Below are 26,303 nucleotides of genomic sequence, written 5' to 3' on the forward strand. Positions count from 1 at the left end.
TCAGCGTCAGAGAAGTTGCTGCTGTACAAGGTAACGTTGACCACGTCACTGTATGGAGAGTGCTACGGGAGAACCAGTTGTTTTCGTACCATGTACAGCGTGTGCAGGCACTATCAGCAGCTGATTGGCCTACACGGGTACGCTTCTGCGAAAGATTCATCCAACAATGTGTCAATCCTCATTTCAGTGCAAATGTTCTCTTTACGGATGAGGTTTCATTCCAACGTGATCAAATTGTAAATTTTCACAATCAACATGTGTGGGCTGACGAGAATCCGCACGCAATTGTGCAATCACGTCAGGAACACAGATTTTCTGTTAACGTTTGGGCAGGCATTGTTAGTGATGTCTTGATAGGGCCCCATGTTCTTCCACCTACGCTCAATGGAGCACGTTATCATGGTTTCATACGTTATCATGGTTTCATGCTAGAACATGTGCCTTTACAAGTACGACACAACATGGGGTTCATGCACGATGGAGCTCCTGCACATTTCAGTCGAAATGTTCGTACGCTTCTCAACAACAGATTCGGTGACCCATAAATTGGTAGAGGCGGACCAATTCCATGGCCTCCACGCTCTCCTGACCTCAACCCTCTTGACTTTCATTTATGGGGACATATGAAAGTTCTGGTCTACGCAACCCCGGTACCAAATGTAGAGACTCTTCGTGCTCGTATTGTGGACGGCTGTGATACAATACGCCATTCTCCAGGGCTGCATCAGCGCATCAGGGATTCCATGCGACGGAGGGTGGATGCACGTATCCTAGCTAACGGAGGACATTTTGAACATTTCCTGTGACAAAGTGTTTGAAGTCACGCTGGTACGTTCTGTTGCTGTGTGTTTCCATTCCATGATTAACGTGATTTGAAGAGAAGTAATAAAATGAGCTCTAACATGGAAAGTAAGCGTTTCCAGACACATGTCCACATAACATATTTTCTTTCTTTGTGTGTGAGGAATGTTTCCTGAAAGTTTGGCCGTACCTTTTTGTAACACCCTGTATAATAATGTGAAAATGTAGTGAAAAAGTTGTGTATGGTGGTAATTCCATTTATTTTTGCATATTTATTTATAAATATCTATGTACAAAATGATCTGTAGCCTAAGTGCTGGCGCTCTTGCAGAAGCCCTAAGTAAGTGTAAATGGTCAGTCGGTGGACAGCAGAGGACGGTGTTGTCGAGTTCAGCCCAGCAGGGCAGCCTTGGCGTGCAGGTGGGCGGCGGCAGCCAGGGCTCCAGGGGCTCCAGCCACCGCTGGACCGAGGGCGGCGATAGAGGGGGCGAGGCCGCCGACCAGCGCGGGGGGGCCGACAGCGTAGGCGGGGGCGGCGGCGATGGCGGCGGGGGCGGCGATGGCGGCGGGGGCGGCGAGGATGGCGGCCGAGTTGACGATGGCGTCGCGGGCCTGTGTCTGGGCGACGGCGGTGAGGTGGGCGCCGCGGGCGGCAACCACCTCAGGGGTGTCCAGGGGGTGTCCGCCGGGGCCGATGATGATGTTGGCCGGGGGCTGCGGGATCGCCGGCACGGCGATGGCCGGGGCTGCCAGACCGGCGCCCAGGATTCCGGCTCCCAAGAAGCCGGGCTTCGCCACAGCCACGGCCAGCACCGCACTCAGGACAATCTGAGAGAACAAGACGGCGTTCTCAAGTTGCATGCTGTCATAAAACTAAGAATGTTACAATGTTTGAAAGCACTGCAAATACATGAAAACATGCATAAATGGTTCTAACATTATCGTCTCACACATGGTTATATTTTCTGTTTGGCATCACGCCTTTCAAAGACTCTGAGTCCATCTGCAATCAATTGCAAACTGTTTGCCCTTTATGGGTAGATACTTTTTACGTGTGCTGCCACTAGTGGAAAAACATTAGGACTAGGGGAAGATATTCATTTGTCTTTTAAGTCGCACCAACATTAGCCACTAAACTCATTGTCCTGATAGAAGTGTAGCATTTCTTTGGTATAGGCACAATATGTAGGTAGTTTTGCCAGAACACAGTGGGAATGAAATAGCGCTACACATCTTCTTTATTTGGTATCGGCACAAATGTAGGTAGTTTTGCCAGACCATTGTGGGAAGAAAGTGCTGCTACACCTCTTTACCACTCCTCTGCCTGCAGGAAATCTAGTGTAAACACATGTTACGGCAACTGCCATTTCAGATCCACTCTGTAAGGAGTTGTGATATCTTGGCCAAGTAGTGCAGCCTCATTGTAATAGAAGCGGTCTGCTGCCAGGATTGTCATGCTACATACCTAGTCTCAATCCAGCCCTAACCAAATAAATAATATCACCTTACTGTCTACACTAGGCTCTGTGAAATGCATGACACTCAGCTGTCTGTATGAACTTGATTATCAGTAGCAGATCCAGTTACTAACCATCGCAATAAAAGTTAATATATTATTCATGTATGACTGGCCATGTGTCACGCATTCCATAAAATAAATAACAGCTATAGACAATATTACCTTCAAAAATGTTTATCCTGCATTTCATTTTAAGAAATTGTTGGGCTGAAATTGCTCTGAGCACTATGGGACTTAACAGCTGTGGTCATCAGTCCTCTAGAACTTCGAACTACTCAAACCTAACTAACCTATGGACATCACACACATCCATGCCCGAGGCAGGATTCGAACCTGCGACCGTAGCAGTCGCGCGGTTCCGGACTGCGCGCCTAGAACCGCGAGACCACCGCGGGCGGCTAAGAAGTTGTTGATGACTGTAAATGACACATGAAGCTACCCTTGTGCTTGATACATAACCCATAAGTATATCTAAATTTTCTTAATCCACATTACTTTCCAACAGCTGTCGGGTAAAGCAATGCTTCAGCATTTTTTATTTTGACATTACACTCCCCCCCCCCCCCCATTTACTGTATACATTAATAAAACAACACTGATCATTAATTTTATTTCTGGTTTGTATCCCATGGAGGAAAATATTTCCAGCGAGTAGGTACATCATAATGAAAGGGATTCTAAAGGAAAATTTACACTATGTGACTAAAATTATGTTTTATTCACGACAACGTGAAAATCTCTGCATAATATCTATAACACACCTCCCTTTTATTTTATACTTCAGGGAAATGAGTGCTTGAACATAATTCTGCAGTGAGGAGATAGCTGAAGTAGAATATGTGTTGAAGTTTCTCTTCTGATAACAGAGAATGATTCTGTTTGCATTTATCTAGGTCTGTGCAATAGGTAAGACACTCGATATTCATCTCGATTTTACTTTCTTTATAAAGCACCCCATTTCCGTCTGTTTCTCATGGACAAAATATTTTTTTTGAATATTGCACCCTACTAAACACAACTCTTTGTTGTTCCTTGCTATCTCGAATGGCAATCGGAAGGATGGCGTAAGTCTCCTTGTGGCAATCCAGATTTGCTTTAATGACCACGTTTTCGACATAACTTTCAAGCTTACAATGTTTGCCTTAATGCTCTCGTGCACAGCCCAAGTTCAATTGTTTGCTACACCTCAAAAAACTGAGGAACTCAAATGCTGGTATAAATGACTGTTTTCGTATTTTTAAATTCTACACACCATGATGCACTCAGACTAGTCTACATGGCGACCACTCGAGTACATGCATCTTTACTGAGAGCATACATAGGTGAGGATAGTAGCAATAGTTATGTCTCTGTCAGCTCATTTTGCTTAGAGAGTTACACTTGATTGTATTTTATTTTGTGAGAAACTAATTTTATGTATACCTCGTGTATGGCAATGTTATGTAATATTATAACGCTGAATTAGATTTTCTCTTTCTCCCCATAGCTAAATTTTCAAGATACTGCTGACGAAAGGCAAATCAGAGGAATGTATGGCGGCATAAACCGGCAGCGCTATGAAATTTCTTGAGAACATTCATTACAAGCTACTCTCGACATGTTGTCTACCATTTTATTTTATTCAGTGATGAGGTAAGAAACGAGAAGTATATTTATCGTTGGAAGCAATAGCACGCTATCCTGAGTGTACTGACCAAACAAAGTAAAGTAAAATACGAGTCGGTAACTGATTAGTATTAAATTACTTTTTAATGATATTTGGGCTATTTTTCAGTGTTCTGCCTGTCTTAGATTCGTTTATCCAGAGTCTGTTCCAACTGAGTAGGTATTTTAATGAGTTTACAGATACTTTTTCCACGTCAGTTCTTGAGGTCAGTTGGCACGACACTAGCAACGTTGCACTTACATTGCAAATAATGCTGTATGTCTCCAGAATGAAATTTTCTCTCTGCAGCGGAGTGTGCGCTGATATGAAACTTACTGGCAGATTAAAACTGTGTTCCGCACCGAGACTCGAACTCGGGACCTTTGCCTTTCGCGGACAAGTGCTCTACCATCTGAGCTACCCAAGCACGACTCACGCCACGTCCTCACAGCTTCACTTCCACCAGTACCTCGTCTCCTACTTTCCATACTTCACAGAAGCTCTCCTTGCAGATCTAGCACTCCTGGAAGAAAGGACGCTGCGGAGACATGGCTTAGCCACAGCCTGGGGGATGTTTCCAGAAAGTAGGAGACGAGGTACTGGCGGAAGTAAGGGTGTGAGGACGGGGCGTGAGTCGTGCTTCGGTAGCTCAGATGGTAGAGCACTTGCCCGCGAAAGGCAAAGCTCCTGAGTTCGAGTCTCGGTCCGGCACACAGTTTTAAACTGCCAGGAAGTTTCAGTGTTGTATGTCAGCTAACCGGGAACAAATATCCAAGCAGAGACAACAAAATGTCAGCTGTGCAAGAAGAAATGAAGGTGAAATACGACGTGACCTATGAACCTAGACGATTTGGCATTCAGTCAACAGGTTTTCTGGAGAAAACCGCATCTTTCAGACTGCAGAGCCATGCAGTCACGCACAGCACGGATTACGACACCTCAGCGGCCGGCGACGCAGAGCCGTTGCGAACGCTCGCACTCACCAGGCACTTCATGGTCGGCAATGAGGGTTATCGGCTGTTGCAGCTGCTGAACTCTGCCTACGGACTGCGTCCACACACTATATATACCGCAGTCCAGCACCGCTCTAGCGTGAAAGTACTAGCGGGTGTCCTTCCCTCCACGTCTTCATTGGGCGTTGACTGTGCGCTGTGTCTGACGCAACACACCCTGATTACAATAAATTGTAGGCAACGCTGTTGCTACTGTGGTAAGGAGCCAACGGAACCCATTGTCAGATATTAGCAACATACTTCAAAAATAAAAACTGTAATAAAATAAAATAATTCTCATTCATGTTGTTAAAAAACTTGTCCACTACAGACAATTTCTACATTTTTACCGTCTTTACAGACTTTCAGATCAACGAGCAAAACGTCTCATTTCAAATAGACAATACTGCAATGCGCTTATACGGCTAATAAAAGATGTTTGAAATCATCTTCATGCATGTGGCGCACGCTTAATGCGCTTTATTCAGACCACTGAAGAACCGTAGATTACATGCTTTCATAATGACCATCAAACTTTGTGAGAAAACAAGCAGCGTTTGAAGCTGTAAATATAGTGTTGAGAATCTTAAGCGCGTCAATTGTACGGGAGATAGAGGGTTCTAAACACAATATTTGGAGATCCGGAACCAGTGGTTCCAAACTAAAATTTCGCGCAATATGTCTTGAATGAGCTGTGCATGTGAGACTTGCATTTGAAAACTGCTTATGTTTCTGTATCGACGTTAGTCGTGGAAAGTTGGAACGCAGTACACAACCATATATGATGTTCCCACACTTCATTTCAAATGGTTCAAATGGCTCTGAGCACTATGGGACTCAACTGCTGTGGTCATAAGTCCCGTAGAACTTAGAACTACTTTAACCTAACTAACCTAAGGACATCACACACATCCATGCCCGAGGCAGGATTCGAACCTGCGACCGTAGCGGTCGTGCGGTTCCAGACTGTAGCGCCTTTAACCGCTCGGCCACTCCGGCCGGCACAGTTCATTTCCTGCTATGGAACACTACTAGGTATTGAAAAGGGAAATCTTATCAACAACTGGGCTGTATATCATGCAATGCTGTAGAGCACACAAGGCACTTGTAGAGAATGGGGCAAAATATCATTCATCACTGTAAGCATACATGACACTGGCATCCACATTTCTTAACATTATCCGTAACCTTAATTGTTGCTATATGTATAAATGGTTTATTTCCATCAAAAGATTCATACGATTATAGTTGGTGGTGACATTAATTTATACTCGATATTTTGGCGAAAATATATGTTTAATTCCGGAGGTACGCATAAAACATCATCCCAAATTGTGCTAAAAGTATTCTCTGAAAATTTTTTCCAGCAAGTCATCAGCCCACGCGATTAGTAAACGTTGTGAACACGCACTTGACCTCTTAGCAACAAATAATCCTGAGTTAATAACGAGAATCGAAACGGATACAGCGATTAGTGAACACACGGTTGTCGTAGCGAGACTGAATATTGTAACCCCCAAATCCTCCAAAAGTAAACGAAAAATATATGTATTCAAAAAAGCAGATAGGAATTCACTTAATGCCTTCCTGAGAGACAATCTACACTCCTTCTAAATTAATAATATATATGTAGACCAGATGTGGCTTGAATTCATAGAAATAGAATCGGCAGCGATTGAGAGATTTATAACAAATATATTAACAAACGACGGAACTGAATCTCCTTGGTACACGAAACGTGTCAGAAACAACGGAACAAACACGCCAAATTCAAACAGACGCAAATTTCCCAAGACTGTCGATCTTTTACAGAAGCTCTAAATTTACCGCGGTCTTCAATATGAGATCCTTATAACAGTTTCCACATCGAAACTTTGTCTAGAAACCTGGCAGAAAATACAAATAGATTCTGCTCGAATGTGAGAAATGTTAGCGGCAAGAAACAATCAATGCCTTCTCTGCGCGACAGCAACGGAGACACTATCGAAGACAGCGCTGCCAAATCAGGGTTACTAAACACAGCCTTCCGAAAGTTCTTCAAAAAAGAAAACGAAGTAAATATTCCAGAATTCGAATCAAGAAAAGCTACCACTGCCAACATGAGTAACGTAGAAGTAAATATCCTCGGAGTAGTGAAGCAACTTAAATCACTTCATAAAAGCAAGTCTTCTGGTCCAGACTGTATACCAATTAGGTTCCTTTCGGAGTATGCTGATGCATTAGCTCCATATTTAACAATCATATACAAACTTTCGCTCGACGAAAGATCCGTACCCAAAGACTAGAAAGGTGAACAAGTCACATCAGTATTCAAGAAAGGTACTACGAGTAATCTACTTAACTACAGACCCATATGATTAACGCCCATATGCAGCAGGGTTTGGGAACATATATTGTGTTCGAACATTATGAATTATTTCGAATAAAACGGTCTATTGACACACAGTTAACGTGGGTTCAGAAAATATCGTTCTTGTGAAACACAACTAGCTCTTTATTCTCATGAAGTGCTGAGTGCTATTGACAAGGGATTTCAGATCGATTCCGTAGTTCTGGATTTCCGGAAGGCTTTTGACACAAGCGGCTTGTAGTGAAATTGCGTGCTTATGAAATATCGTCCCAGTTATGTGACTGTATTTGTGATTTCCTGATAGAGAGGTCACAGTTCGTAGTAACTGACGGAAAGTCATCGAGTAAAACAGAAGTGATTTCTGGCTTTCCCCAAGGTAGTGTTGTAGGCCCTTTGCTGTTCCTTATTTATATAAACGGTTTGGGAGACAATCTGAGCAGCCGTCTTAGGTTGTTTGCAGATGACGCTGTCGTTTCTCGATTTATAAAGTCATCAGAAGATCAAAACAAACTGTAAAACGATATAGAAAAGATATGTGAATGGTGCGGAAATTGGCAGTTGACCCTAAATAACGAAAAGTTGGTTATCCACGTGAGTGCTAAAAGGAATTCGTTAAAGTTCGGTTACACGATAAATTAGTCTAATCTAAAAGCCGTAAATTCCACTAAATACCTAGGTATTACAATTACGAACAACGTAAACTGGAAGGAACATATAGAAAATGTTGTGGGGAAGGCGAACCAAAGACTGCGTTTTGTTGGCAGGAGACATGGAAAATGTAACAGGTCTATTAAGGAGACTGCCTACACTACGCTTGTCCGTCCTCTTTTAGAATACCGCTGCGCGGTGTGGGATCCTTACCTGATAGGACTGACGGAGTACATTGAAAAATTTCAAAGAAGGGCATCACGTTTTTTATTATCACGAAATATAGGAAAGAGTCACAGAAATGATACAGGATTTGGGGTGGACATCATTAAAAGAAAGGCTTGTTTCGTTGCGACGGAATATTCTCACGACATTCCGATCACCAACTCTCTCCTCCGAATGCGAAAATATTTTGTTGAAACCCACCCGTCACAGGGAGGAACTATCACCAAGACAAAACGAAGGAAATCAAAGCTCGTACGAAAATATATAAGTATTCGTTTTTTCCGCGCGTTCTATGCGCTTCAGTCCGGAACCACGGGGCTGCCATCGCAGGTTCTAATCCTGCCTCGGTCATAGATGTGTGTGGTGGCCTTAGGTTAATTAGGTTTAAGCAGTTCTACGTCCAGGGGACTGATGACTCCAGATGTAAAGTCCGATAGTGCTTAGAGCCATTTGAACCAATTTAAATCTTTCCGCCCTCTATACGAGATTAGAATGATAGAGAATCGTGAAGGTGGTTCGATGAACGCTCTGCCAGGTATTAAATGTGATTTGCAGCGTATCCATGTGGATGTAGTGTAGCTCCACAATGATCATCTCTAGGTACTTAAATAAAACTAAAATATCAATAAGTATCTCTTTAAGATTGTAACATAGATGGAAATTATTTAAAGTTTAAAATTCTTCAAATTACATCTGATTAATCACTCTGTGAAAGTCGTTTTTTGTGAAAGAATGTAGAATAAACCGTAAGATAAGAGGAAGGGCACTTTACCAGTCTTGTAAGGTACCAATCTACATCATAAAGATAATGTGTCATGGATGATGTGAGGGAAGGGAAATGGTGGGGTACTGGTACGACAACTACATTGTGCTTTCTGTCAAAGGCCTTATCAAAAGGGCGGAGTAACGGATAGGGGTTCATGGAACTCTATTACGCTTATGGCGGAAATCTATTCCAAAAAGGGGGAATGATCAACGGAATGAGGATGCAGAAGGCAATGGAAACCGCTGAATTACAGACACATGATGTATATTTACGGTATTTGTGACCTGTAATTGAAAATTTGCCATAATATTTTCAACGGCAAAAGATTCCATAGTAGTCCCCAATTCCAGTCTCTGAGAGGGGACTGAAAATGGAGAGAGAGGTGACCACGGGAAATAAAGGGATAACCAATGAAAGAATAAAATTCTGCGAGTCAGGGCATGGAATGTCAAAAGCTTGAAGATTGTACAAAAGCTAGAAAATCTAAAAAAAAAAGAAACGCAAATGCTCAGTCTATATGTAGTGGGTGTCAGTGAAATGAACTGGAAAGAAGGATATGATTTGATACAAACATAGGATCAACAGCGGCGGAGTAGGATTTGTTATGAATCGGAAAGTCGAGTAGACAGTGAGCTACTGTAAACCGTTCGTTGGTATATTTGTTCGCATCATATTCGGCAGAAAAGCAACGCCGATAGTGATAGTTCAAGTAAACATGCCGCGTTGGAGGCAGAACATGACGAGAGAGGGAAACTATATGACGATTTTGAACCGATAATGAAGTTTGAATGCTGGATGAAAAGCTAACAATCATGGGAGATTGGAACGCCGTTTTATGGGGAGGAATAGAGGAACAGGTTACGGGAAAATATGGACAAAGCGGTAGGAATGAGACAGGAGAATGACTAATTGAGTTTCGCAACAAATTTCAGATGGTAATAACTAATACTCTGTTCAAGAATCACAAGAGGAAGATGTATAGTTAGAAAAGTCCCGATGATTCAAGTTGGATTACACCGTAGTAAGACAGAGATCCGTAATCAGATACTGGACTGTAAGAAGTACCAATGGGCAAATATAGATTCAGATCGTAATTTAGTAATGATGGAGAGTAGGTTGAAGTTTAGGAGAATCATAGGGAAGATTTTGTGGAAGGAAGAGGGATACTGATGTACCGAGGAATGATGAGGGCGTTTGAAGTTCACTGAGGATGGGGACACTGGGATAGGGAATATCACAGCAAGTATTTCAGTTGACAAGGAGTGGAAATCTCAGAAAATGGCAATAATGTATGTTCCACAGTCAGCCATAGATACAAGGAGGGTAGCTCTCAACAAACCTTGGATGACGGAAGAAACACTTCAAATTGATCACTGAAGCGAGGAAATGATCAGGGTAAGACATGAATGCAGAAATATAAATCACTTAGGAATGAAATAAACAGGAAGTGCCCGGCAGCCAAGGCAAAATGGTTGCAGGGAAAATGTAAAGAAATCTAAAAAGATATGATCATCTGGGGCACTGACACAGCCTATTGAAAAGTCAAAACAACTTTTGGTGAAACTGAAAACAAAATTGGTAACATGAAGAGTGAGACAGTAATTTCACTGTTAAATGTTGATGCAGGTAGGTGGAAAGAGTACATTAAAGGCTTCTATGAAAGGATTTATCTAATGACATGACAGAAGAATGTGGAATCGATTAGAAGGGGTAGGGGGTCCAGTATGAGAGAATGTAAAAGAGCTCTTGAAGAGATCGTATATAGCAGAGGGGAACGGCAACCAAACGCTATTCAGATTAGTATGTAGACTGGTGACAAAACTTTACATTTTCAGAAAAGTGTCAGCCACACAGTTCCGCAGAAAGCAAATGCAAATAGGTGTAGAAACCATCGCACAATTGGGTAAACGTCTCATGCGTCCAAACTGCTAACGAGAATAAGTTACAGGAGAATGGAAAAGAAAACTAAGGTATAATTTGGCCTTAAGAAAAGTAAAGGCACCAGAGAGGCACTTCTCACGTTGCGGTTGATAATGGAAGCTTTATTGAACAAACATCAAGATACGTTCATAGGATTTGTTAATCTGGAAAAAGTCTTCGACAGTGTTAAATGATGCAAGATGTTCCAAATCCTAGAAAAATAAAGAGTAAGTAAGCTACAGGCAAAGACTGGTGAGACACAATGTCAACAAGAACTAAGAGGGAACAATAAGAATGAAAGAGCAAGAAAGTAATGCTTGGATTAAAAAGGGTGTCAGGCAGGGATGCAGGTTATTACGCCAACTGTTCAATATGTGAATACAAGAGGCAATCACGGAAGAATGGGAATAAAATTCAAGGAGAAAAGATATCAATGATAAAATTAGCTAATGACGTTGATATCCTCACTGAAAGTGAAGAAGAATTACAGGATCTGTTGAATGTGATGAACATACTAATGACTACAGAACATTCACTGAGAATAAACCGAAAACAGATAAAATTAATGAGAAGTAGCAGAAAAGAAAATAGCTATGAACTTAAGATCAAAATTTGTGGTCAGGAATTAGCTGAAGTTAAGGAATACTTCTATCTTACAAGTAAGATAAACCCTGACGGACGAAGCTCGGAGGACGTAAGAAGCAGAAGACCACAGGAAAATATCGCATTCCGGTCCAGGGGAAGTCTATTGGTCTCAAACATAGGCCTTAAGATGGGGAAGAGATTTCTGAGAAAGTAGTTTTGAATCACAGCGTTGTACGGTACTAAATCATTGTTAGTGGTAAAACAGGAACAAAAGATAATCGGTGCGTTTGAGATTCGGTGCTACAGAAGAATGTAGAAAATCAAGTGGAATGGTAAGTAATCTGGTTGTTTTCCGCAGAGTCAGCGAATAAAGGAACGGATTGAAAATACTGACAAGAAGATCAGAAATAATACACAACAGGACATTTGCAAAGGATTCAGGGAATAACTTCCATGGTACTGGAGGGAATTGTAGAGAGTAAAATAACTGATGACGTACTCGCAAAAGGTTGACGCTCTACATGAGAGGAATTTTTGCTGAGCTGCATCAAAGCAGTCAGAAGACAAATGTCTAAAGAAAAAATAAAAAATGGGTCGAAAATATTTTCTAATTACTAACAGAGGGCGTCTTGAATTGTGTGATTCTGCCGGTGTAAGCTGAACACAATCTGTCCACGTCTGTACTGCCGCGATGCCTACCTAGTAAGGCGCACCGCTAAGGCACATGGCCTACAAATGCTGTAATACAGGGTGCCCAGAAAAGGGCTCCCTGGCGCTGTACGATGTACAGCTCATATCAGCGTACATAAGTGAAATAATCGTATGAAAACAATCTTTGCAAACAATCACATCACAATGTTTTCAAAATGTTCACCATTGGCACTACAGAGGTGGCGCAAACGAAGAATGAAATTCGCCATCACATTTCGTAGTGTCTCAACCGAAATGGATTCACATGCCATAGAGATCGCCTATTCAAGCTCGTCCAGCGTGGCGGGATGCTTCGGGTAGATCATGTCTTTCACTGTGCCCCACAAAAAAAAGTCACAGGGAGTCAAATCCGGCGAATATAGAGGCCAATCCACGCCTGCACCAGTAAATTTGGGATATTCAAAAGCAATGACTCGATTCCCGAAGTATTCCTCAAGAAAGCGAAACACTTGTTCGGTCCGATGTGGTCGAGCTCCATCTTGCATAAACCATTCAGTACCTGGTCGATCCTCTAACGCTTGCTGTGTGGCGACAAATTGTTCCAAAATTGCAACGTAACGTGCACCAGTGACCGTTTCTCGAATGAAAAAAGGGCCAATAATGCCTCTGCTGCATACTGCAGCCCACACAGTAACTTTAGGAGAATACAGGGGTTTCGCTTCACACCAATATGGCTTTTCGGAACCCCAAAATCGCCAGTTCTGCTTATTCACGTATCCATTCAGGTGGAAGTGTGCTTCATCTGTAAACCAGATGCAGCCAACATCAAATCCTTCACTATCAATCATTGTGAGCATCTGATTAACAAAGGCAACCCTTTGTTGCACAGCTCGTACGGGTATGGCCTGGTGCGTTTGAATTTTGAATGGAAACATGTGTAGGCTCGTTCTCAGTATTTTCTGCGCGATGGAACGCTTCAAACCAGTCTCAGATGCAATTCTACGGACGGATGGCATTGGATTTCGCTGAATAATTCCAGAAACGCGATATTTTCAGGCGTAACTGCGGTTTTCTGGCGGCCAACATGCCCCACTAGATCATCAGTTACGCTGACTGTTCGTTGAAATTTTGCGAAGAGCGTACGAATGGTTTTCGCATCGGGTCCTTTTGGAACATTAAATCGTGCTTGAAAACTTCGCCTTGTTGCCGTAGGACTCTCTTCTAACCTGTGGTACTCTAGCACCAGAAAAACGCGTTGTTCAATGGAGTACATGGTTTTAATCTCTTCCTTCGGTACGCTAACCTCCTTTCACGTTTCAATAGTGGAACTGATCGCTCTGGGCTTCGGATCACTATTTTTACCAGGCATTACGTATGGCGATTACAGCGCCATCTGTTAGCAGCTTTTGTAACTATTATTTCAAACTGCTGTATAAACTTTTTACAGCTTTCACAATAAACATACCGTTTACTGCATTCCTCTATTGATCTTTGTTTTCGAGATATTTAATTTTGAAATCAGGGAGTCCTTTTTGGACACCCTGTACTTTATAGTAGCGAGTTGTGTTCATTAAAATGGACTCAGTAATTCTGACAGCTTGACCTGAATACTGTTTAGGACAGACTTCGAATTTAATTAACTTAATTTTATACACACCAGATGCATCGAAATTCTTGATATGTCTTCGCCTTCCCTTACTTTGAAACGAAGCTTTTTACTTGAGAGAAAGCCTGTTTTTACTGCAGTTTACGGTATCATATCTGAAGCCCTACCGCTGTGTTCCTATGGATATCAATAGTCTTTTTGCGCTTAATATCTCTCTCTTCATGAAATATTACCTCTTCTTCCTTTGTGTCCTGTTTTAAATTTTTAGTGACTATCTCAACATTCTAACCATTACTTACACTGACTTGCTTGAGAACGGTTGTTCCTTTTTTTCCTCCCTGCTAACTTAATGGTAGTTTCAGTAGTCTGCTGATTAGTAAACAAAAATATACCACGTTTTACGAAGTTGCATGCCATGACGTATATTCTATGATGAAACTGCAGTCTATGATGAAATTTGCGTAGGTTGTTTACCTTTAAATGCTGAATTTATGACTGCTACTTTCTTTGGAGGCAGTTATATCAGGACAGTTAACAAGTTCTTTATATTCATGTTCAAAAGTATAGTGTATTTTATGACGTAAAGCACTAAGCATCAAATTACGTCGTTAATCTCATTTTCCTTCCTTTTCAGTCAAGGAGCTTAAGGGCGCCCAACGCCGATTTTGTCATAGTTTTTCAGTCAAAAAATTGATCCGGCAGCGTATCCTTAACGATATATATCGTTTTCTCAGCTGATTCTGGGTACTCATGTAAACATTTTTTGCTCCAGGTTGTTCATGGAAATTAATGCGTTGACAACCGTGATGGCGTTACCCGTTGCTAGGTGGTAAAATTTTCTGTTGAAATGGAAATTAATATAATCTAACGTAAGTTCCAACAACTGTTTAAATTCTATCGTTCATCGTACACATACCCTTTTTATACATCAGCACACACCTAACTGCTTAATAACACCTCCTAAGTTAAGGTAAACTTGCGAGCCAAATTAACGCGTATCACTCATTAGCCGCCAGTTATAATGGGCTCTATGTTAACCATTCGCTTGTGACAACACATGGTACATTAACTACCACTGAATTCCCCTGCAAACAACCTTTCTGAGTAATGTATTCACGTTTGGTTTACCAACCCTGTGTGTCACACTGATTTTTTGATGCAGTTGAAGTAGGTAGGTTGGTAACACCAAGCCGTTGTCTTCCACTAATTGTTACCCTCAAACCCTGAATTTTGTTTATGTCTGCGCTAAGCTTCTCCATCAAGCTGAAATCCAAGTTTTGTTTTTTCGTCAGTCTGTCTCACAAGTTCTTCTTTCGAGAGTCGATGACAAGTTGCAATGGTGTGGAACACCATATGGTTTAGGATCTCCCTCTCCGTCCACACGTTGTGGTCCGTCGCAGCGTGGTAACTTCGAATACAGGAGAGAATAGTTAGCAGACATATGACAGTTTCTGGTTTTTCTTAATTATTCATTTCTTAAGAAAATTTAATAAGAAATAAGTATTCTCGGAAAAAGTGTTTGTTTTACTTTTGCCGCCGTTTCAGATTATTGGTATGGAGTTTAGAGAAGTGTAACGTAACGTTTCAAACGTTCCAGAGTAATGAAGAATTCATACATGTAGAAATGGATGTGTGTGTGTGTGTGTGTGTGTGTGTGTGTGTGTGTGTGTGTGTGTGTGTTTGTGTTTGTGTGTGTGTATGCTTTCCACATCTCCCCCTAAACCACTGGATCGATTTCAAGCAAACTTGATACAAATATTCCTTGCTGTCAGACAAAAATCGCTGGAGGAAACAGCCATCTGCATAGCATAGTTCAGGAGATATGACATTATAACCAATGAGGTACGTGAGAAACTGTCACATTGTGCATAACGTTCAAATTTACTACTTCTCTGCTACCAGTACTATTTGTAAAATGTGTTGCAGACAGTATCCATATACACTCCTGGAAATTGAAATAAGAACACCGTGAATTCATTGTCCCAGGAAGGGGAAACTTTATTGACACATTCCTGGGGTCAGATACATCACATGATCACACTGACAGAACCACAGGCACATAGACACAGGCAACAGAGCATGCACAATGTCGGCACTAGTACAGTGTATATCCACCTTTCGCAGCAATGCAGGCTGCTATTCTCCCATGGAGACGATCGTAGAGATGCTGGATGTAGTCCTGTGGAACGGCTTGCCATGCCATTTCCACCTGGCGCCTCAGTTGGACCAGCGTTCGTGCTGGACGTGCAGACCGCGTGAGACGACGCTTCATCCAGTCCCAAACATGCTCAATTGGGGACAGATCCGTAGATCTTGCTGGCCAGGGTAGTTGACTTACACCTTCTAGAGCACGTTGGGTGGCACGGGATACATGCGGACGTGCATTGTCCTGTTGGAACAGCAAGTTCCCTTGCCGGTCTAGGAATGGTAGAACGATGGGTGGATGACGGTTTGGATGTACCGTGCACTATTCAGTGTCCCCTCGACGATCACCAGTGGTGTACGGCCAGTGTAGGAGATCGCTCCCCACACCATGATGCCGGGTGTTGGCCCTGTGTGCCTCGGTCGTATGCAGTCCTGATTGTGGCGCTCACCTGCACGGCGGCAAACACGCATACGACCATCATTGGCACCAAGGCAGAAGCGACTCTCATCGCTGAAGACGACACGTCTCCATTCGTCCCTCCATTCACGCCTGTCGCGACACCACTGGAGGCGGGCTGCACGATGTTGGGGCGTGAGCGGAAGACGGCCTAACGGTGTGCGGGACCGTAGCCCAGCTTCATGGAGACGGTTACGAATGGTCCTCGCCGATACCCCAGGAGCAACAGTGTCCCTAATTTGCTGGGAAGTGGCGGTGCGGTCCCCTACGGCACTGCGTAGGATCCTACGGTCTTGGCGTGCATCCGTGCGTCGCTGCGGTCCGGTCCCAGGTCGACGGGCACGTGCACCTTCCGCCGACCACTGGCGACAACATCGATTTACTGTGGAGACCTCACGCCCCACGTGTTGAGCAATTCGGCGGTACGTCCACCCGGCCTCCCGCATGCCCACTATACGCCCTCGCTCAAAGTCCGTCAACTGCACATACGGTTCACGTCCACGCTGTCGCGGCATGCTACCAGTGTTAAAGACTGCGATGGAGCTCCGTATGCCACGGCAAACTGGCTGACACTGACGGCGGCGGTGCACAAATGCTGCGCAGCTAGCGCCATTCGACGGCCAACACCGCGGTTCCTGGTGTGTCCGCTGTGCCGTGCGTGTGATCATTGCTTGTACAGCCCTCTCGCAGTGTCCGGAGCAAGTATGGTGGGTCTGACACACCGGTGTCAATGTGTTCTTTTTTCCATTTCCAGGAGTGTATATCGCAGAATGTACTTACAAAATTATATCATTCTGTGACACATAGATCAGCACATATGACGCCTTAAACACTACGAGGCGTGAAAAACTGTCGCAACATGCATGTCGTATAAATTTATTATTTCTTTGCTCTATGCTAAACATATTTCGCAGGCAGTATCCATAATAAAACTGAATGTACCTACACAAATATACCACTGTACGACACACAGTTCGAGGGATATGACATCATAAACACTGAGATGCGGAAAAAATTTCGCATTATTCCTGATGCTTTAATACACTTATTCTTTACTACAAAGACGCTCCTACAGTTAACATACGAATGTCTCTGACCTAGCAGCACTTTTGACAGATTTCAATTGCGAATCACAAACGGCTTTAGCTGAAAATTACAGCCGTCTATAGAGCTATGGAGAGGCGTTTCCGCAGAGACATTTACAAAATCCTGTTGCTGACACGCGAAGCACCTGCGTTTAGCATACAGAGACTGTGCGGGATCGTCCCACACCGGGTCTACTGCAAAAGTACATACTAGGTAATAAAAAACGAAAGGGAGATGTTCATCGTCGTGACAGATGAAGCTGATAAAATGAATACCCGGGACATATCGTGTTTGCCATCTACTTAACTTGTAAAAATTAGTATGCAGATCAGTGATACGGACGTTAGGAGAAGTGCTGTGAAGTAACGAAAAATTAAAAGTTAAATAAATTAAATTATCAATTAAGTTGTGAAAGGAAACAGGACTTACCGGTGATGATGAATGTGGATGAAATTCAGTTTATCAGTGCAGTACACGATGGATGCTTGAAGAAAGTAAATAGCTCTAACCGCTGTTACAGATGTTTGTTTTAACTGGAGACAGCTAAATTTCTTGAAAGCGACGGACCAGATGAAAAAAAAATGGTTCAAATGGCTCTGAGCACTATGGGACTTAACATCTATGGTCATCAGTCCCCTAGAACTTAGAACTACTTAAACCTAACTAACCTAAGGACATCACACAACACCCAGTCATCACGAGGCAGAGAAAATCCCTGATCCCGCCGGGAATCGAACCCGGGAACCCGGGCGCGGGAAGCGAGAACGCTACCGGACGTCCACGAGCTGCGGACATCAAATGAAAAAGAAAATGCGCTGGGTGAGAAGTTAATATTAGTAACGGGGACAACTGCGTATGGTACTCGTACAACTGGACACCTGCTAACCATACCTCCTACGTGGGCGGCGTCAACTTCGTGTTTTGTAATGGGAATCCCTCCATTTTATAGCATATTCGGATTCTACGCCAAAAAATACATACGGTTTACCAAACCATTGATGGCACTGTAATCGACAAATATCAACTGTGTCTGTTTTCACAATACAATGTTGACCCTTCCCACGCAAGAGAGGTGGTTACGAGGTGGCTACTAGTAGCATACACAATGCCCCCTACATTAATATTAACATTTCAGTAGAAAATTTTTTTTCGAATTATGAGTAATTTTCGAGGTACATAGTGGTCTCAAGACAACAAAAATAAAAAACAAAAGAAAATCGCACTTTATATTACGAGAATTGTGCGACGAGTGCCTAGCGTCACCTTAGCATTTGGTTTTGAGAATCTGTAACCTGAAGCTACATTTAAAATCGATAACCGTCGACGGCCTGGGTGGCCGAGCGGTTCTAGGCGCTACAGTCTGGAACCTCGCGACCGCTACAGTCACAGGTTCGAATCCTGCCACGGACATGGGTGTGTGTGATGTCCTTCAGTTAGTTAGGTTTAAGTAGTTCTGAGTTACAGGGGACTGATGACCTCAGAAGTTAAGTCTCATAGTGCTCAGAGCCATTTGAACCACTTTTGATAACCGTCGAACAACGTACACCGTCACAAACGGTCAGTCTGGAAGGTATTACGGCCTAATCATCTGGCAACGCCGAAGTCCCTGGGCTCCCGAAGGCTAAGGTGCGTGCCGCGCACCAGTTACAAGACACCCTCGGGCTCGTTGTACAGACCATCAGTGATGCTGTCACTGCGGCAGTGACTTCGCAAATGCAGGAGACTCTGGGGACGAATGCGAGAGAGGTCCGAACAATCTTTAAAGGAAACTGAGAATAGGGTACGATTGTTCGAGCAGTAACTGATCGAGAAGTCTGAAGAATTTGAACCACGCCAGAGAAGCAATAATGTCAGGCTTTTCATGATTCCTGAGAACAGGAGAGATGATATAGACGAATTTGTGATCAAGATAGGCCTGCAGGTGACACTGAATGACACAGACAGAAGTCACAGAGAGATAAATAAATTCGCGTACTCCAGCCCACGCCGTGTCAGAAACGGAACGTTTGTGGTATGTAACTCATATGACCTGATCTCATTTTTTGTAACGTTGAGATGTGTAGAGTGTGCTGTTTACGTATGTTTTGTACTTTTCTGTAACAGATGTCTGAAGATGGGTGTAATCCCGAAACGCATAACGTGTTCTAATAAAGGAGTTAATTAAACATCTCATGACTTTACTGTGAATTTACAGCACTGATTGCCAATTATTAACATAAAAATGATCGCACGCCTCAGACGGGATTATATGTTCTGTATATCACAAACGGAAAGACCAAGTTGGAAGCAGACCAATTTACTCCCATGCTTGCATGAGAAACAAAGATAATTGATAGAATTTCAAACTCACTTGCAGAAAAGGTACGCAGTGAAAGAGAGAGAGAATAAAATATGAGAGTTGTTCACAAGCTATGAGAGTTGTATAGATTCCTTGCAAGTGACTGCATAGACCGCAGCACTCACCAACGCATTGATACCACGTAGATGGGCGGCAAGTCCTAGTGCCGATGTCATACGTACTCATCTCTGCTCAGTAGTTTGTAAATGCTCTAATCTCGCGACATAACGGAATTGATAGCAAGCCTGATATCTGCCCGTTTGAATGTAGGATAATGGAAGTCAGTGTATGCTGTTTTCCATAACAGCGACAGACTGCTGTTCCATGAACACATTGACGAAGAACCGTATCTGACAAATGTATGGAACAATAAGGAATCTGTGTGACTGATGAGTCCCACATTGTCACCAGCAGTTTTATAGCCTGTGTAATTTACCTGTTGTTAAGCATATAGGGTAAATGCACTGACCTATCCCTGTTACCTCTGGCAGGGCGATGATTTTTTTAGCTCTACTGTTGCATTCTCCAAGTGGCGTCAACACAAGGATACAGAGATAAACATCTCCTTCTGCGCGCACATGGGCCACGAACAAAATATGAAGGTAAACGACCTTCACCCAACGGCCCCAGCCACATTTCAATTTTAATAAAAAATTGATATATGGTTAACACGTAATTGTTGTTACACCACTGTGTGATAGTTTTGTCCTTTTACAAGACTTCGGTAGTTTCAGAACTTCGTGCGCATTTGATTCATTGTGAGAGATATACGTATTAAGTTTTCATACTTCCTTTAAGTAGATGTAATCGACCTGCGATTGTGATCGTTCTATTTGTAATTTCGCCATCCATCAGAATGTGTGTGCTTAATTTGTCTGGATTTATAAAATGCTCTTTATTTTTAAGGATTTTATGTAATGGTTGGCTTGGTCTCACTCTGGGAAAGTCTGGTAGGATGGAATTCACGCCGTATCAGTTTATTCAGTGCCTAATATCTTTCTGTAGCACCATGTTTCCACACCATCCAGTTTCTCATTCCCACAAACTCTGGTGCTCCAGTTTCTTTCTCGCACATTGTAGTGCTTTAGATGCACAACTTCTGTAACTGCTTCCTCGATTTCATACACGTGTAACACCAAGTTGAGCCATTTCATTGAGTAAATTTTTCTTCGTCTACTGTGGAATTATGGAAAAGTTTTGTGCTCACGTATTATCACGTTTTTGAAGAATGCAAATCTCCTGTAAAAAAATCAAAGTGGATTCCGCAGACACAGATCTTGCGAAAATCAGCTCGCTTTGTCCCTCCATAAGATCCATATCACTGTAGTCAACAGTACTCAGGTTGACGCCGTGTTTCTTGATTTCGCGAAAGTTTTTGATGCCTCCTCGCACTGCCGTTTAGTGAAAAAAAATACGAGCTTACCGAGTATCGGACCGGATTTGCAAGAGGATTCAAAACTTCATTAGAGACAGAACTCAACACATGTTGTTAACGGATCTAAAGCTGACGTCCGGGTACCACAAGGAAATGTGATAGGACTGTTACCATTTACAATGTATATAGATGACCTAGTAGAAAGCGTCGGATGTTCTTCGAAACTGTTCGCGGTTGCTACGGTTGTCTATAAGAAAGAAGGAGGAACGTAACAAGATCGGTTTGCAGAAAATCATACAGAGGATTGGTGAATCGTGTAGGCTATGGCAACTGACCCTGAACACCAATAAATGTAACATATTGCGCATACAGAGGAAAAGAGGAGGTGGAGGACATTAGTGTTTAACGTACCGTCGACAACGAGGTCATTACAGACAGAGCACAAGCTGGGATGAGGAAAAGATGGAGAAGAAAAGCGGCCGTTACCTTCCGAAGGAACAATCCCTGCATTTGACTTCAGCGATTTAGTAGAATCACGAAAAACCTAAACAGTGGCCCAAGAAGGTTAGAAGTGTCGTTCTCCCAAATGCGATCCAGTGTGTCTAGCCACTGCTCTACTCCGCTCTGTTAGGAAAAGAAATCTTCTATTGAACAACTACACTGTTGATGAGAAATTAATACAAGCTGTATCTACTATAAAGTATCTAGGAGGAACTATACAGAAATACCTTAACTGTAATGACCACATAAAACAAACAGTAGGAAAACCCGCTGCCAGACTGAGATCCATGGAAAGACTCTTAAAGAAATGTAACTCACCTACGGAGGAATTGTTCTACCCTGCATCATTGAGATCTCTCCCAGAATCGATGTAAAACAATGACATCGAGTAGTGGCTTTCTCTACGATCTCCGAAGTCACCTTTTCCACTGTTGTCACCAGACACCTAGTGCTTCAATTGTGTTTGTATCTCCAAACTATGGAATACAGTATGGTACTGCATGTGCTGGACGGAGCAACTCAGCTCTCACAAGGTCTTTCTGCCTTTTCATAGTCAGCGCATCTTCAGGCCTTCTGTCGTCAGAATGGATATAGGGAAAGACGAATCAGACGTACATTGAGCTATCGACTACCTGTGCTCTAGAACAGCTAAGATAATACCAAGGTGGAATACCAAGGTGGTACCAAAGTCTACGGCCTTTCTGGCTTCCACAGGGATCATCTCCAGCAAGACTGATCGTATTTCGAGAACATATATGAATTTTTACGACCTCTATCCAACATTAGCGTCTTTTATGTTTCCTTAAAGATGATCTTGGTTTGCGTAAAGTGGGTGTCTATCGTATTGCCTGCAGTTTCGGCATGTCTTATATTGGTCCGACTACCAGGACTGTGGACGACGAGTGCTTTGAGCACAAGAGTCGCATTCACACACAATAGCCGAGTAAATGGGCTATTGCAGAGCAATGTCTCGGCACCGGTCATCTTATGGTATATAGCAACACGGAAGTTCTAGTGTTATTCAGGAATCAGTTGAGATTTAATTAGCAAGTTCAAAAATGATTAAATGTGTGTGAACTCTCATGGGACTTAACTGCTAAGGTCATCACTCCCTAAGCTTACACACTACGTAACCTAAATTACCCTAAGGACAAACACACACACGCAAGCCAGAGGGAGAACTCGAACCTCCGCCGAGACCAGCCGCACAGTCCATGACTGCAGCGCCCTAGACCGGTCGGATAATCCCGCGCGGCGATTAGGAAGTAACTTTGAAAATAGAGACTAAAGTTTTTCCTTAAATTCTGGTGGGAACCCTGCTCCCTCCATTGTCTAAGAGCAGAGAGACTGAGTTAATGCTATCTTACCTGTTCTTTAGCAATTTTGACTGTCAATAACTTCTGGTGTTGATCACACTTAGGATGTAGTGGCACTAGCGTTGACAGTGTGTGTGTGTGTGTGTGTGTGTGTGTGTGTGTGTGTGTGTGTGTGTATGTTTTATCATTCCGGAAATGCTCTGCAAACTGAGGTTTTAAGATCAGTAGCATATCACCTACGTGCTGCAAATTTTTCTTGAAAATGACACGTTGCTGACCGGTCCAAATATCGGCAGTTGCCGATGACGGTATCCAGCAGCATTCCCATAAGTTATTTGACCAGAGAGTCTTCCAATAAACGATGGCGTCGCAAGAGCTCAGCAGCTGGAAATGTATCATTCCAGAGAAAACTTGTTGAAGTAGATCCCATTGCCATCAACGGCACCAACTTAAATTATTGCTGCAAACGAAGGTATTTCTGTATTGAGATCTAGTAAAAGGTCATGGGACTCTTTTTGCACAGATTAACAGTGGTTGAAACGATAGTGCATTCAGTTTATCCAATATCGTTTAGATAATTGAAGGTTTTGCACTGTACTAATATGGATTAAATAAGTAGGTTCCAGAGAGGAGAACACACTAATAAATTTGTAGATTTAATTATAAATATCTATGTACATGAATCTCTGTAGCCTCTGTGTGGTGCTCTAATATAAAGCTCTAAGACATATTCATTTGTGCTCAGTCGACATAGAAGTTGTTGTAGAGTGCAGTTCAGCCCAGCAGGGCAGCCTTGGCCTGCAGGTGGGCGGCAGCAGCCAGGGCTCCGGGAGCGCCAGCCACCGCTGGGCCCAGGGCGGCGATCGAGGGGGCGAGGCCGCCGATCAGCGCGGGAGGACCAACCGCGTAGGCGGGGGCGGCGGCTATGGCGGCGGGGGCGGCGGGGGCGGCGATGGCGGCGGGGGCGGCGAGGATGGCGGCAGAGTTGATGATGGCGTCGCGGGCCCGCGTCTGAGCTACGGTGGCCAGGTGGGCGCCGCGGGCTGCCGCCACCTCAGGGGTGTCCAGGGGCACACCGCCGGGTCCGATGATGATGTTGGCCGGGGGCTGCGGGATCGCCGGCACGGCGATGGGCGCGGCCGCGATGGCCGGGGCTGCCAGACCGGCACCCAGCAGTCCAGCGCCCAGGTAGCCTGGCTTCGCCACTGCCACGGCCAGCACCACGCTCAGGACGATCTGTAGGACAGAAAAATCACACTCATTATTGTGTTTTAACCTTCTGATTTTCAGATCAGTTCAAAATAAGAGCATATGAATTCACAACTATCTAAGACAGAAAGCAATTTGATCTAAAACCATTTGTTCATACTGTTGCAATAGTCCTCCGTCCCACTCTCTACAGCGTAAATCACTTGATCTCTGCATGAGTACTGCTACTTACACTCATCTGAACCTGCTTGCTGTAGGCGACTCTTGGCATCCCCCTAAACTTTTTTGCCCCATACTCTCCTCTGTAGTCATCAGCTCGTGGTCTAGTGGCTGTCGTTGCTGCCTCTGGATTATGGGGACCCGGGTTCGATTCCCGGGCGGATTTTCCCCGCCTAGGGACTGGGCGTTTGTGTTGTCCTCATCATTTCAACATCATCATCATTCATGACAGTGGCTATATTGGACTACGACAAAAATTGGACTGTGTAAGCATTGGGACTTTGTAATGGCGCTGATGACCACGCACTTGAGCTCCCCACTAACCATGCATCATTATCATCATCTCCTCTGTAATCAAGCTTGAAGCTTCTGTCGTCTTCTTGTATGGATTTATTTTATACGTTTTACATGTGTAAAAGATTAGAGACCTCACAAATGCCTTCAGAAAAGATATACTTGATCGTAAATATTAATTTCATATTAACAAATATATATTTTTCCATAACCCGTTTTTACTAGTTGCCAGTCTGCGTTATATACCCCCCCTACTTTTGATTTGTCAGTTACTTTTCTGTGCAAATAGCAAAAAGTCATATACTACCTTCAATGTCTCACTTCCTAACCTAACCACCCCAGTACTGCCTAAATGAGCCACATCCCCTATTTATTTTCACTCTCTATCACTTGTATGAGAGTTCCTCTTAATTGTGAAATTTATATCCTGATAGTACAGCAGAATTTGTTATATCTGAATTTGTTGATGATGATTTCATGCTAGATTACGTTGGATTTCTGTTGCACGTTAATCGTTTCTGAAAGTAACCCACTGCTAAACTTGCTGAAAGTACGGTAGAGCGATGTCAGAAATGATCATTCTATGATGCTGCTATTTTATGCTTATCTATGTTATCAATTAGTCGATAGTGATAGCACCTTTAGGAATAGCTTAACTGCATTTCCTGTTTTTGTGTGTTAGGCCATTATGGGCAAAGCCCACAACTGCATGACATGCACTGAACGTGTATGATACGGATATTTTATTCTAAATAGTCCTAGTAGACTGACTCTTGATAATCTTGTCGAAGGGATAATGCTCCAAATTACTAGTGATTTCATGTTCATAGAACCAGTAGAATAGTTCTTTGTGTGGTTTAAGTAGTCCAGAGATAATGCAAATCATGGTGAGAACAAATCTGGTTAGAATGCACTAGAGCTATAATGTACTACCTTAGTCAGCTTTTACTGAGAAATGTAACAATATGGAAACCACAAATACAAATTGTGGGTTCGATACTACATAAGTATGTGTGGCAAGCCACATCATAGTGATCAGACATTTCCGAGACGAGCTGCGAACACTGGATGACGCTATTGCACTCACCAGAGTCTTCATTGTTGGCTCTTGGGGTTGTTGGCTGTTGCAGCTGCTGAACTGTGACTGGGCTCCAGGTACCACGCTATTTATATCATTGTCCGGCGGCGCCTTGACGTGAAAGTACTGGCCGCTGACCTTCCCTCCATGTACTCCTTGGACGAGAACCGTGCGTCGAGGCTGATGCAACACTTAGTGCATACGACACTCGTATGGCAGCGATATTGCCTATATTGTATTGAGGTGAATCGACTAATTCGTTATTGAGTGATTGGGATGACAAATTCTACGAATATATTTCGCTAGAACGCCAAGTATTCATATAACAATGATTCAAACCCAAACAGTTTGATAGTACAGTTGGCAATCTTAGCTCTTTGTGGAGGTTTTGACCAATCGTAAATGTATATATGATCGTATGGCATTTATTGGCCGGGATATCCCCTTCCGCGTTCGGCCGCCGTGCTGCAAGTGTTTTTAGTTGACGCCACTTTGGCGACTTGCATGTCAATAATGATGAAACACCTATTCCTCTGCCGGGAATCGAACCCGGGCCCCCATGCGTGATAGGCGGTAA

At 43.3% G+C, this 26,303-nt stretch overlaps 1 protein-coding gene across 2 annotated transcripts; it reads right to left on the bottom strand.

Annotated features, from left to right (window-relative positions):
• Positions 1–1,044: 1,044 nt before the first annotated feature.
• LOC126177042 (cuticle protein 38-like) lies at positions 1,045–25,779 on the bottom strand. Of its 2 annotated transcripts, XM_049924276.1 has the most exons (3): positions 25,736–25,779; positions 23,863–24,162; positions 1,045–1,362 (listed from the first exon to the last, which is right to left on the bottom strand). In XM_049924276.1, exons 1-3 carry the CDS (start codon positions 25,745–25,747, stop codon positions 1,192–1,194), a joined length of 483 nt encoding a protein of 160 aa, XP_049780233.1. In that variant the 5' UTR covers positions 25,748–25,779; the 3' UTR covers positions 1,045–1,191. The 2 variants fall into 2 exon arrangements, with proteins under 2 accessions (XP_049780233.1, XP_049780234.1); XM_049924277.1 differs by lacking the exons at positions 23,863–24,162; positions 25,736–25,779 and adding an exon at positions 4,949–5,047 and having other exon boundaries at positions 1,045–1,629.
• Between the last annotated feature and the right edge of the window lie 524 nt (positions 25,780–26,303).

This window comes from Schistocerca cancellata, chromosome 3 (assembly GCF_023864275.1).
Source record: "Schistocerca cancellata isolate TAMUIC-IGC-003103 chromosome 3, iqSchCanc2.1, whole genome shotgun sequence".
Classification (NCBI taxonomy): Eukaryota; Metazoa; Arthropoda; class Insecta; order Orthoptera; family Acrididae; genus Schistocerca; species Schistocerca cancellata.

Bases quoted from the DNA above. Each gene is read 5' to 3' on its own strand.
- LOC126177042 (XM_049924276.1), bottom strand. The intron at 1,363-23,862 runs CCCGCCGCCATA...GCCCCCGCCGCC, and splicing joins CCATCGCCGCCCCCGCCGCC to ATCGCCGCCCCCGCCGCCAT.